The sequence below is a fragment of the Tubulanus polymorphus genome, chromosome 1, assembly GCF_964204645.1.
Source record: "Tubulanus polymorphus chromosome 1, tnTubPoly1.2, whole genome shotgun sequence".
NCBI classification, from domain to species: domain Eukaryota; kingdom Metazoa; phylum Nemertea; class Palaeonemertea; order Tubulaniformes; family Tubulanidae; genus Tubulanus; species Tubulanus polymorphus.
Genome location: NC_134025.1, coordinates 27372894 through 27387657, shown reverse-complemented (window position 1 = coordinate 27387657; position 14764 = coordinate 27372894). Strand labels below are relative to the sequence as shown.

Sequence of the window (14764 nt, the reverse complement as noted above, 5' to 3'; positions counted from 1 at the left end):
TAATCGATGTTGAATACAAACAACTGTCGCAATTCAATCTAAAAATGGCACTAGAATCTTTAGAGGCATGATTTTTATTAAGAACCAATGAATATTTGCACCAACTGATGATGGCAAACTGTACAAAATAATACAATATGTACATACTATAACATTGCCAAGTTAAAACATATTTAGTAGTTTGGCAATGGTGACATTCCAAGCAGTTTGACAGATCTGATACTACTTACTGGTGTCCTTTCAATTCATCACTCAACAGTCATAATATCCATCATACAACATTAGATAACCAATGTTTATATATACATTTTATATTGTGCCTTGATAACAGGCAAGATCATTTGTTTTCCTAGAGAAACTGGAAGACTTATAAAGCAACCTTAAACATACATGTGTCTGAAATGCAACATCAGAAATACCGCAATCGATGTGAATTTGGTTGAAATGTGATGATGAGTTTCACTGACACCTAAAATGGGACAGCATACAAGAGCATTTGACGAAGATATGAAAGGTCCCCTAATGTACACTATGTGTTCTTTATATACAGCACAATCCAATATCATTAGCATCCTATGGATGACTCAGCTTTATACAAGTACAATAATATATCGATAATCAAAGGATATTTGATATCCATTTGAGTGACCAGTTTATTACCCTGTGGAATAACCACTTGATACTTCATACCTTGTGCGGATACATTTTCATTAGTATCCACGGTGTTTTTTTTTTTACGCTGCAGGCCCTTTTATTAGTTTATATATCTGAATATGATCGTTGGCTTATACAGAATTATTCAAGCCACTTCGTGGTGGCTCGAAAAATACACCTTCAGCATGAAAAACCTCCCTGATACGAGGAACTACGACGTACATTTTGATCGCTATGGACTGCTTCTTATTTACATTGCGTTACTATTTCATGGCAGTATAAACAACATATTTACATTTCATTCCATAAATTAAAAATTTTTACAACAAAATTCGAGTTCGCAGATTTGATTAGCAAAAAATAAAACTACACTGTATGCACATCTACTCTGTCAGATTTGTCTTTTTCACCATGAATGATTTTAACAACATCTTGTCGTCCTATAGTCCGTAATGCTTTCACTAGAATGCCAACTGTTGCATCGTCATTTTCACCCCACTCCAGCAACAAATATCGCACTGGCATGTGATTTTCTTCGTAACCACGTTTTTTAAATGCTTCAATTTGCGAGTTATAACCTGTAATAGAATACAAAGCTATACATATAATCAAACCCTTTCAATCATTTTAACGACCAATGAAACATTTCATGATTCATTTTACTACGTACCTAGTTCAGATGCTAAGTGAGTCCAATTTTGACCATCATGATCTTTAGTAAGATAAACTTCTAACTCCTTTTTCTTTATTTGAGACAGATCTCTTACTTTAGTCGAATTAAGATCTTAAAATGAACAAGAAAAGAATCCTGGTTAAAAATCTGACTTCGATGTTCAGAATCTAATCCTCAGCTGACAACTGAGTCCCAGGTAACACCTAGAATTCTACTCACTTTTACTGTCCATATCTATGTAAACGCCACTGTCGGTACTCTTGTTATGCTGTTGTTCCTTTTCGTATTGAGCTCTTCTCTTTTTACCTCTCAGCTGCCAGTGTTTATAAATGGCATAGGCTAAAAGGGCCACGACGATCAATCCCATGATGACACAATACAACGGAATCAACTCTGCCCCTTTATTACTTCTCTGCGTATCCTCCGCGAATACTCCGTTTGTCGTTTTCGGAGCCGGAACATCTGAAATTAGACATCAATAAATTTCTTACAATATTCATCTCTTGAATGAGAGCCTTCAGTAACGATATTTAATGGTCTACCCAAGGACAATGATCATGAAAAAGGGATATAGCGAGGGAAAGATTTTACGATGGTATTCCCTGCGCATATCTAACGTATGAAGGCTACACAAATAAAGCCCTGTGATAAATTGAGACTAACGTGCCATGTTTTAATCAGAGAAGGCAATGTTCTCTTATTCCATGCGAGTGATGAATTATTTTTCCGCAGTCGTCTCAGTAATAAGCATAAGTGTGTACACAGGCTACGAGGTCATCGGCCTCGAGTAGTGGCCATAGTCTTTGAGTCCGGTCAACAGGCGGTCAAAACAGTCACGGAATGTTTATATTTTCTTCACCTTTGAACAAATCGAGCAGCTGTTCTGATAAAAACATTGTAAGTATCAGACTATAATGGATGAAAAATTACGAGGAAAACAAGCCTCTCTATCATGAAAATGTTTGATGGTATAGCGCCAATCATTCAAGCATTGATTAGAAATGTTAAATTCATTAGTAATTCTTGACATTTTACCCGCGGTAAGCAGGCACCAGTCGGTAATTAGTGCTGCAACTAGCCACATATAATGAATAGCGAAGATGACCAGGGAAGATGGATGCATCATCAACTTCAGCTGCTTGAAATTCCCAGCTGCTTTCATATTTATAAAGTGTCGGTGTACTTCCATCTTTCAGGGATTTACATACAAACACCTATTTTTCTACCAGGGTGCCTTTTGATGTACTAGGTGTAGATGAGAGGCCCGCATCGCCTATGAAACCTTAGTTTTGGAAATGACCAATCGGTCCAATGTATCATATTTAACCTTTCTCGGTGTGCGAAGTTCTCTCTAGGTTATTCGAATCGAAGAATCAAAAGGTCATTTTATAGGACAGGTAGGTGATGCGGCTCTTCCGAGAGGCGTCGTGTGGGCAGTTCTCATACTCGGCGGAGACACGCGCGAGGTCGAGTTAGTCACCTGTCTTATGAATTATTAAGAAAACTGGTCTGACGTGGAATACACACGAAGTTCTTTTAGAGACCGAAGGGGATTTCATCCGAACTGCATATCTGGATGAGGAGTGGTTTTAAGTGGAAAATGGACAACCACATTTTCATATTACGAACGAACTCAAGTGTCTAATACTCAATACCTCTGATGCTCACGTAAATGATAAAGATGTCAAAGTCCGGAACATAAGTAGTTTATTTTCTACCTGGTAGTTTCACTGCTTAGTCACTGTTTACCAGCAACATGCTGTCCATCATAAGTCAATTTCTGACAGTTCATGCATCGCATAAGCTCTACAAGCGATATATACAATGCTGTCCTTCATCCAACCCTTAATATCCAACATACCGAAGCATCTCAGAGAAAACTACATTTCACCTGAGGAAATTTCAGAAATCGAATATACTATGACTGCGCAAGTAAAACTAAGGGCTTCGGACATTGACAAGTTCTAATCTTTAATTCCAAATCTAAAAGAAATTAAGATTTTTTGGAAAATCTTTTGAAGTAACCGTAATGACTTCTATAATCTTTAATCGGGTTATATGGAAATGTATCTCTCGCACAGTAATGACCATTAAGATTTGAGATTTTCTTGAAGCGTTTTTCGTCATTCATTATATAATCATTTATATGCGGGCTGCCGAGAAAAATTATCAATTGTAAATAGAGACTTTGAATTTGACAGCGAGATGACGTAATAAATTCGGGGTGCTGCAAATGTGACGTTGTTTTATTGCGTGACTGAACGAGTTTCATTAATGAACATTATCGTTGGTTATCGGTAGCTGTTTTAATAGATACAGGACTCTCTGGCCAATAGAAAACCTATAATTTGTAGCCTGAGTCAGACGAGACTCGCGAAGCCGTATCGGGCGGCATTCTTTGATCATGCCATACAAAGGCAATATCCCGCTCATAAAATTAATGACGCTACAGAGTTTTAGATTAAGCAAGTCACAAATGCATAAATTTTACATGCGAGAGTTGATTTTTTCCAGAAATGCCTCGGTAACGCAGTAATGAGGCAACGTTGAATGTCCATCACGATCCGTGAATAATTGCGCGTCCCGATTTCAGCCCAAAGCCTTCAGTTTTTACGTAAGGCGGTTGATATTCAAACGTTTTTCGACATCTGGGATGTTACGTAATGACATTATTGGTCACGGAATTGTGAGTTTGGTTTTACGCGGATCAGATGTGGATTTGCATAATCTTAGCGAAAGTCAACTTTGCGGAAGAGGTTCTTTAGAGGCGCAAAAATGTAAATGGTAAATCTTTTTATAGTCACGCGTCTTTAAAAAGTACACATTCTATTTGTAGATGCGCCTAATAAATGAAGACTAAACTGTTTTCACTTGAGTCATTAGCAATGTCAGTCAAACAAAAATCATCCATTTGTTTGTGTATAAATATACTACACGTAAAATACTGCGGAGCAAAAATCACGGAAGTTTAAAAAAACTGATTCATAAAGTCAGGTATTTTCGGCGGGAGCGACGAATTGGTCCGTTGTTTCGATAATCATTCTACAAGATGCGAACTTGCAGCAAAAAATCATTTTCAAATATTTCCATCGTAGATCTATAGAAATCGTGTTAGCGTGATCGTGTCTCTAATGACGGGTTTTAGCGCAAGATTGTCGACAATTCAGAATACGAGCTTTTGAATCTCAGCGGCGACGTAACAAATCACCCGATACGTTTAAGAATTGCGGCAGAAATTCACTGAATTCTCATTATCATTACTTTACACCCAGAACCTGACAACAAGAGAATAGCAGTTCAGTAACGAGCCTGTGAAAATATCAATCTTAATTCCCTGTTCAGCCGTAAAGCTGATCAATTGACAGTGGTTTTCTATCAAGTGAAGGACGAGGTATTTAAGAAGAGGACAGATTCATTAATTCCAAGTTGGGGTATTCTATTCCGAGGTGTTCGGATCTAGAGTACGTCGTTTGAGTAAATATTTTCTACGTCGACAGCGCAAAATCAAACTAGAATACAGATTCCAGTCGAAACGGTCCCGCCGTCGATGATCAGTTCTACGAACATTCAGAAGCCATCATAAGCGCGATGCACGAGAAGGTTCCAATCGAAGTCGTAAAGAATCACGACTTACTCAGTTTATTGTCATACACTCGGCTTTTATGGATGATGTTTAGAATTTTGAGCACATCCGTAATACATGAGTCAGCCAAGGTAAGTAAGTGACTGTCTTCAACATCGACAGTCTACTTGTCGATATAGGTGATAGCGATGAGTCGCATTGAAAATGACCTGGTGGGGCCTACAGTGCCCATCAGTCACCGCGAGTATTTCTGTGCGTCAGTCATCGCTCATCATTCAATACATAGACTATCAGTGGTCCAGATGTGGTTAGAATTTTTATTCGAAGACTGAAAATTCAGCTTCATCGCGAATATCATCGAATTATCGCGAGTTTAGCGAGTGAATAATGACTGACATAAACAAACGTCTACTCCTCATTTATAATAGAAATTTGATTGCATTCTTATGCGGCATAAGTCGTTTATTATATGAGAACGGACAAAGTTTGTACTTGACTAGACTGAGATAAAGTCGGCTGTTTTTGCAGTAGCGGGTTTGATAGCGGCATACATCTAAAGAGCAGCAGATTTCTACGAGATGCTCATACGGCCATAAATCTCAGGTACCGATTTCATCTGGATACAAGTTCTCAGCCAGTCGATTGGGGAAACCACATCAATATTATTGTACCACAGATTTATCGGGGCATAAATTTCACCAGCATCAAAGAGACCGGAACCCGCATAGAAACCATAAAACCGGGAGTTTTCAATTTTTCCGTCAGACGGTTTGTCGGAAATGGCCGCCGTGTTTTCGACAATCAGACAGGTGAATGGTATATTTGGATATACTGATACAATTCGAGTTTATCCGTTGGAATATTCTGCAAATTATCTTTAATAATAATTCATGACTCATAATATATAGCAACAGAATGCAACCGGTTTTTATAATCATTCGTTCATCAAAATGAAACAATTTCAAAGGGTTTCGCTGAAGTTGGTCCCGGGGGCACGGCATTTTTACAAAGGGAAGCCTCTTACTGGTACGAGAGCCCAGTAAGTGGCCCCCCACAAAAACTCGATGATAAGATTCCCGATGAAAAGTCACCAGAAATCTGACGGATGAAGTGCCACTTCATATTAGCTGTACATTGATAAGAATCCGACAGGAACTACCGTTTATCCAGAGGATAATACGTATAATAACTATATTACATTACTCTTACATTCAACATGAAAGCGATAGCGAATAAATGAAATATGAAAGTGTGTTTTTACCTAATTTTCCCATACAAATGGTGTCCTGTGATGGGGTACAAGCTTTCAGCATAACTTCATGGGATCTACATTTGCTACACGGTACGCAACCGAGCGTTCCGCTCATTACGTCTGAGAATGTGCCGTTCGGACACTCAGCACATTTAGTGTTGTGGGAACTTTTACACGGTCGAGACGCTCCTTGTCCTTCTTTGCACATCTCGCATAATCGACAGCGATTTTGATCTTTGTCGTAAAAGAAATCGGTGTTGCATTCGCAGACAGCGTCATGTGTTGCATTACACGCGTGTCTAGCGTGAGAATTAGCCCCGCAAACAGTACAAGGTTTACATTTAGTGTGACTGATTCGGTCAGAGAATGTACGACCAGGAACACACAAATCGCATTCACTTGCGCCGTCTGCGTATGTGCATTCAGCTACCACTCCGTATCCAGGTTGACATGTCTTACAGCAGACTTTGTTATCCAGTGGATATTCTGTATCCTCGCAGATCATTCCGTACGCCGGCACCTGGAATAAGACAAACAATTTCAAATGATTTTACTTCACAAAATTTCACTTGTTGAAAAATTGTATCTTCTTTTGCATACGAGGTCGAGTTCTACAGTTGTGAGCTAGAGTTAACTCTCAGTTTACATTGGTTCATTTTCAATGTCATAACTCTTGAGTCGCCCAGGTCACACATAACTTTTGCACAATTGTCTTTTTAATGAAGCAGAATTATTTTACTCGTCGACTCTATGGCTTTTCAAATGATATAGATTCCATTAGACAAAGAAATCTCATGTACATTGACCATAAGTTTCGATCATATTTAATTTTTCCATGGGATGCCCACAACTTTTGTAAGAATTCCCAGCAATTCGGAGACATTTTTACAACCACGTTATTAACGATAAGTAAAGCAATAAAGTTTTTGGGCTTCGGAATTTTATTTTATTGTTTTATGGAGGCATTGACTGAATGTTCAACGACAATTGTTGAACTCTTCTAAGTCCGGTCAAAAAGCCCATTTAACGCTCATAACTTATAGAAAGATTTTCACCCCGTCAATTTGATGGTCCCATATATTTCTACAACGCCAGACACCGTCACATAAACACAAAAAAGACTCTTCAAAACACCCCAGTCTGTTCTACGAACGATTGGTTTTGACAAAAACCAAACAATTGATGCTCGCGCGGAAACAACAGATAATATCTGGAACAAATAATTAGTCTGCGAATTTTTGCTCAGGCATCAGGTAATTTATGGGGCTTTGTCTCTGCTATTCTCTGACAGCTGTTTGAATGATGTAAAACCTCGGCTCAGCGTTGGATTTAAAAACAAGCCGTTCGGTAAATATTTGAATTATGTTTTTAAAATTGTCACGGGACAAGGCAATCTATAAATTCCTTCCACGTCTTAGGGAGCTTTGAAAACTTTTTGATGAGGCCGAAACTGTCAAGAAAAAAAATGATACTGCGCATTCCACGTCACCGACGGCTTCACCCCTTTTTCAATTGTTTGCTAATTGAATGGAGATAAATTTTTCTGACAGAGCAAAACCTTAAATCATTGGCGATATCATGTTTAAATGTACTGGTTGATAATTAAATCGAGCTCTGGAATCGCGTTGACTGACTCTGCAATCAACCACACCAGTGCCAGAGGCTTAATTATGACAAGATATAAATGTATTTTTGCCAGCTCCCGAGATTGCAGGCCGTTTCCTCGTGGCTCTGTATCTGGCAAATATAAATGATTTTCCAACAAAATGGGAATCGGTATAGACAAATTAATGTGTTTTTTTGGTAAAGGGTTGGTTATGTGAGTCACAGATTACTCTGACAGTGTCGGAAAACTGAGTGAGGTTGAACAAAACTAATTTCGTATTTAAAAATCCATTAACTATAATAATTCGGCTAAACTGAAGTCTTTTTATTGTTGGCGTGCTATATTAGAGGAAAGTATAGACAAAATGATTAATTTCAGATGTCAGAACCATTCAGCAAAATATAAGTTTCGATCAGTTTAGATATTGTGATCATATCATGAGTCGAATTTATACATGCAACTTTCAAACCAAACAGGTTCCATCGCCTGTGACAAATAGTCCATACAGGATCGACTTACATTTTAATTTACTAATAATTGCCTTTTATGTGCACATTAACCATGAATATCATGAATATAAAAACGTCAGCTCGCGCAAGATCAAAGAAACTTTTTTACTCGACCCTATTTTCTGGCGGCATATTAATTTCCGAAATTAGCATAACCATTTCAAGGGTAATAGCGCTATCTTCGTCTATGTATAGCCCCAGAATGGAACATCTTTGTTTCCCGGCACTATTATTTTATGCGCAATATTTTGTCGATTTTTCCGCTAAAATCCATTGTACAAAGTAATCTGACCAAAACCCATTTCCAAAATTACAAATCACTTTTGCATCACGATAAAATGTGTATATTTGCGAAGAATACAAGCGAATCATTCATTTGCAAATTGGTTAACTCGGGGTTTCCGTACACCCCGGTAAGGAATGCACGCTGTAATATACGCCGATTGTCGGGATTGTATTTTGCTCTAAAAAGGCAACAAAGACAAACTTAACAGAACAGATCAATCTGATGTTAAAAATACAAGAGTTTTATACACGGAGAGCCTGCTTATTTACGGGACCTGTCACTTTATAGAACAAGGAAAACATAACCATTTATTCACGTCAAATTTCTACTCGAGAATACAACATTAACCTTTAGTTATTAAGCTGTATAGCTGATGGCCTTAAAAAGCAAGCACACCGATGAAATTTTCAAACGATGGCGGTCGAAATCAAACATTTTTATTTTTCTCATACTCTTAGCAGTCTGTCAATTGCCTACTGACCTAAAATCTGCCCAGGTTCTGATTCGAGACAGTACCCAGAAATATGTTTTTCAAATTTGTAAATCCCTTTATTAGATTACCTAAGTGTTTTGAAGCGGTTGCAATGTGATACGTCCGTGACGAACTATGTAAGAAAATTTGATTTTTCCGATGAATGAATTTTGATTCCACTGATGAGTACAAACGTCCCCGCTGTTTTTAGGGTATAGTATTGTACCAGTATGGAAGCAGGTGTCTATAATGCATGAAATGAGATGTTGACCAGATTTTTCTGACATTTCGTCATTTATCAACTGAATCAAAGAGGGTTACGCGGCAATGATAATTTGAAACTCAACCCAAATAATGAATAAATGAGACAACGCTGAAAATCCCCCATTTTTGGACGGGATGAAATTTACCCCGTTTCAATAATTCGAAATGCTGCTTTGTCGTTAGTTATGGATAATAATTGTGTGTAGTCTGTGCCCATCAAAGTTCACAGGTTCACATATCCCATAACATTTCTTCGAGGACAAATAAATCACGCGAAATATACATTCTATTTATCAGATTTTCTGCGCAATGGTCATTCTGGCCATCATCATCAACTTAATGTATAGTTTTATGGGTATATTGCCCTTAATGCTTAATTTTTCATGACATTTCATCGGAGATCCGTACTTCAAAATACTGGCATGTTGCTGATACGAAAAATGAAAATACCATCTGTTGTTGAATACAGAGGAAATAAAAAGCTCCCCGGGGAACAGTTGGAAATGAAACTATTTTTCAAATTAATTGAATTTGAGCTATACATCAAGATTTAAGATAGAACGTTAGATTGTATTACTCAACTCATATATTCAACATTCCTTCGATATTATTCGGACTGTAATTAGTCATATTGGACCTAGTATATGGTCACTTTTATGACCGTCATAAACGATAAAGACGTTTCATAAACGGTTTATACAAGTTTATTGTGATTTTAGTATCTGGTTCAGAATTACAGATAGACATATAAATGCCCGGGCCACCTCTCCGATGGACTGGTTATTTGCAAACATCATCAAGAGTTCATGATGATATGTATCTGTTGATTTCTTTAAAAGGTGACCTAAAAAAATTCGGATTCAGCCAGTCAGTTACATTCGCGATACCGCGATGATTTAGCTCACAACTCGTCATAATGCACTATTAGTTAAGACTTGTCAGTTAAGCAGATACGACTGTTTGAGTTCTTGCAAAATAATTAATGAATTGTCAATTTCTACCGCCTTCAGTTCATGCAGTATATTTAGTCATCGTTTATCACTTCGCTCGGGTTCTGAATAGTAAAGCAAATAAATGTTTTTGTTCATTTCGACAATCCGCACATATATCCAGGTATATATTTCAACATATCAGAGTTATTCTTCGACAACATTTTCTTTTTTTTCTCTGGCCATATGGACAATAAAACTAATAGCATTTTAGCGAACTGTTTCGGTATTGAGACGGGCGGCGCCTGTTATGTGCAGTCGCATATATAACAGGGATTTCAGGTGTCCGATTTCGTTCCCTCATCAATCACGACTTTTCGAATAATAATATATCCCTAAACAATGTCTAGAAGCTACATATTCATAATATGTTAGTAAGGTAAATTACAGAGAATCGTTTCAGTTTTCGAATGTATATATATAGGTTTTCCATCAAGCACAGAGGACGGCACTGATAACAGTTTTGACAGCATATCATTGTTTACATTTATGTGTCTATGCCGTTTATTTTCTTCCACGATAACGCAATACATTTTCATTTCTAAAAACATATCCCCTGGTTTAGGACCGCGGGTATTTTTTCGGTAAACTGCGAACATTTCTCTGTGCTGCTTCACGTCGAAAAAATGTGTTCCAGAAGTTGACTACAATCATAATGATGCCGAAAATGGATAATGAAGGCAAGTCTTGTGGTTTTGAACGACTATATCAGACCTGGTTGATAAAATTTGACTTTTTAATGACTGTATTTGACTGGAATTTCCATTATTCCCATCTGATCGAATTTGTTTCAAATGACAAATTAGTCTGTCTGGTATAACGCGAACTCCTACGCCTCGGGCTACTGGGATCAAGTGAATTGCAGGCTTTTGAGTGAATTTTAAGTCAAAAGTAATTACAGCGACATGATCGAGGTACAAAGAAACCACGAAACTAACAATTAGCCTTAATTAGCCATGATAGGTGCAGTTACTTTCTGAGTACGAATTCGAATCTCACACGATTTAACCTCAAGTTAAATGAACGTATCTGTACGTATGCCTGACACGTTAAAAAACGACGCGTATATGTAAATGAAGTTAATTACACAAATAATGTATCAGTGACACCTGCGCTAAAATATTAATTAGTACGCACATGTTGCCGTGTTTTACCTGTGAATAGTTGGAACAAACCCGTGGGTGTATCAATAACATATCATCTCTATTCACACCTATAGTATACAACTATTCTATGATGGAAGGACCATCTCTTGGCAAACCGACCCTAATTAATGCCCAGAAAATAGAGGAGAGAGTACGGTGGACACATTCGTCAGTTGGTAACAAGATATCATTTCGTAAAATGTATCATCCTTTGTGGCGAAACCGTGCTGGTATTTGTATATACATTACAATTTTATGGCCCAGGTTTAAACGTGGCGGTGTTGGCGGCAAGCACAAAGACCGAAATCTAAGTCATAAATCGACTATCTGTTTCATACGAAGTCATTAGTGTGTGTGATTCACTCTGGCTATAGTCATTAGCCGATGTTCCGTTATCGGAACAAAAACGTGTTCTGGTAACAAATGTTTGCAAATCCAACCCATCAGAGAAAACCTATATTCGAAAACTGATTCACGATAAGTGGAGAAAATATGTAAATTGAAATGGATTCAACTAATGAGATTTTATCTGAATCGCGATTCGATTCTAAACAGTGTACGATCAATCTCATCAATTTCATTAGAGCCTAAAAATAAATCAACAGTTCAACTGCGATATCTTAAAAATTAGCTTATCAAATCTTCACATAGACGTGCACGGTGTAAAAAATATGCACATATGTACATACGTATACATGCACCTTGAAAAATTATCGAGAAAAAAAATGTCTTCTGTCAAATCTGTATAAAAGAACTCGTACGGTGACGAAGTGTATACACAACAATAAAGAATCTAGGATCCGAGCGTAATGTTCAGAATGAAAAACTAATATATCAAAATTTCGTATATTACAATACAGCGTATGCCGACTGTAGAGTAGCAGACCATTTAGCGAGTGAAACAAGAAACAAGACGCAAGTTTTGCATATGGCTCATCTAAAAACTCCATATAAACAAAGTGGGTAAACATTGCGAGAAAATGTACCAATAGACTTAAATTGGTTAGTATTTGTGTGTATGTATACGTTAGTTTGTAATTATCGTGGCAATTCATCACATCAATGTAGCTCTACTGATGCTGCAAATATTACGTTACGCACGTCTCTAAGTAAACCATTTACAGTAAAATCACACAAATAAAGAATTGTGAAGCTATCGAAAACTTACCAAAACAGAGATTATCAGTAGAAAATGCATCCTTTCTTCAAGAAGAGATAACTCGTTAATCCGAATGACAGTTCTTGAATAATTACGAATATATATACAGAACAAAATATGATCGTCTATTTTATTCAAGAAGCATCGTCTGCGTATTGATAGAAGACACCAAAAACTACCGGCCCTTGCTTCGATTTGAGCTCAACTGGGCAAAATGATCCGGTTCACAACGTTTACAACCCCCATATACACCGCGCCGATATAATTTACGAGTGGAGCTCGGTCGAAATAGCAGCAAGGGCCATTACAACTGACAAGCCAGTAGAGAAATTTATCGGTTTTGTTCGGTTGCCGCCTGGCCTCGAAGCCAGGGGGAGGAGCACCCGAGTAAAATGGATTCTCCGCGGCGAGATCAAAGCGAATGACAGTGACTCGTAAAAATTTTTATCGCTCACAGATGCCGTATAGTAAAAACAGGCAGTTTGGACCGGTATATGGTGGGAAACATTAAAAATGGTTTTATCATAAAACAAGCGCTGTATATTTGTGTGCGCGCAGCTAACATGCTCAATATTTAATGTGGTAAATTTTCGGCGAGTATTCATAACGCGGCTAGGAACAATATGCGCACGAATTTTATTACATCGGATAAATCATCATTTTCTTTTCTCGACTCAATTTTTGTTATCATTTTATCGAAACAATTTATTGGTTTCAATCGAGTAGAAATTGATTGAAGGGAAATGATATTCTACATTATTTCCAAAAATATTACGTGAAATGCGTACCATTCGTGGTCGTGTGGCGGGGACGATTCTAAGAAACGAACGTCGAGACATTTTAACGCATTAATACGATATACTAGTTTTGATCATTTCTATAAGGTATAAACAGATCCACCTATATACAGTAAGGAATTATTGAAAATTCCCTCGCTGCTAGATCCGACTGCAGAAATGAAATTACCATTCACCGGTTGTATTTTATGCATGGGTTAATACGTTTGTCAGGCCCGTACGCAGCCTCTATTTTGGGTTGGTGCGAATCTAGACAAGGCGGAACTTTTTCGACGGCATAACCAGCAACAGAAAGTGCCGCACGAAACTCCTAGGGCGGATTGGACGCCCCACAAGGAAATTTTCCTTGTGGGACATCCAATCTGCAAATTTTGAAAATTTGAAGCGTTTCTGGCTAATGTCTAGTAAACACTTCATATAACAGCCACTGTGATGTAATCGAATACATTTTCTTTGACAAATAAATGGCGGAACTCGGGGGTCTTGTGGGGAGGTGTGCTCGCACCAAACGCCTTCGTACGGGTCTGAAAATTTGCATATTGGATGTCCCACAAGGAAAATTTCCTTGTGGGGCGTCCAATCCGCCCTAGGAGTTTCGTGCGGCACTTTCTGTAGCTGGTTATGCCGAATCGGTCAACAGAGAAAATTCCAGTTTCAACCGTTGGATCACTCGACTGCTCCATGGGTTCAAAGATACTGCCATGTCCGATTGAGCTGTTTAACTGCCAGCAAGCCTTCTCAATTGGAAAAGTCAGGTAACTGTAAATAGTGGATATGTAGACAGAATTTAAGTACATGTAAAACGTAGGAGGGACCAGGCTTTTAGTGTAAATGGTTCGTACTTCTCCTTTGTCTCAATAATATACAAATATCTATAATTTCATCAGTTTGTTACATATATAATCATAATTCCACTCCATAGGGCCATTTGTCATTTTGATCCAACGGCTCCTCGTGATTATTGAGAGATCACACAGCCTCCGGGATTCGAACCTGATGTCATCGAAACATCGTCCAGCAAGAGAAAACTAAACACGGTGAATATTGTATGAAAAGAATAGTTTTTATTTGGTACCGTTAAATTGAACTTTGTGATACTTATCTGCTACAACGTTTTTATCCCACCCAATTAATTTGCCATGCAAGAAAACAGATTTCATTTTCTCGATCCTTTCCGAAGCGCTTTCAATGTATTAGGGCGAATCACAGGCTCAGAAAATTCATAGAAACAGTCAACATTATAACGATATATTGAGAGCACATTATCATTTTTGGCATGATGGGTCTTACCATCATCATTAACTAAATCTGTTAGTTTCACTTACTTTTTAATTCCTTTTACTTTAATAGATTTTTTTATCCAGCCTGTTTTTAA

At 37.8% G+C, this 14764-nt stretch overlaps 1 protein-coding gene across 1 annotated transcript; it reads right to left on the bottom strand.

The window, feature by feature from the left end:
- Positions 1–118: 118 nt before the first annotated feature.
- Positions 119–12792, bottom strand: LOC141913236 (tumor necrosis factor receptor superfamily member 16-like). The gene is made up of 5 exons (XM_074804708.1): positions 12602–12792; positions 6172–6682; positions 1547–1789; positions 1325–1438; positions 119–1232 (listed from the first exon to the last, which is right to left on the bottom strand). Exons 1-5 carry the CDS (start codon positions 12629–12631, stop codon positions 1021–1023), a joined length of 1110 nt encoding a protein of 369 aa, XP_074660809.1. The 5' UTR covers positions 12632–12792; the 3' UTR covers positions 119–1020.
- Positions 12793–14764: the final 1972 nt, after the last annotated feature.

Excerpts from the sequence above, each read along its gene's own strand:
- LOC141913236 (XM_074804708.1), bottom strand. The coding sequence starts at position 12,631 with ATGCATTTTCTACTGATAATCTCTGTTTTG. Across the intron at positions 1,790-6,171 it reads CATTTGTATGGGAAAATTAG|ATGTTCCGGCTCCGAAAACG; the intron begins GTAAAAACACAC and ends GTCTAATTTCAG. Across the intron at positions 1,233-1,324 it reads TCACTTAGCATCTGAACTAG|GTTATAACTCGCAAATTGAA; the intron begins GTACGTAGTAAA and ends ATTCTATTACAG.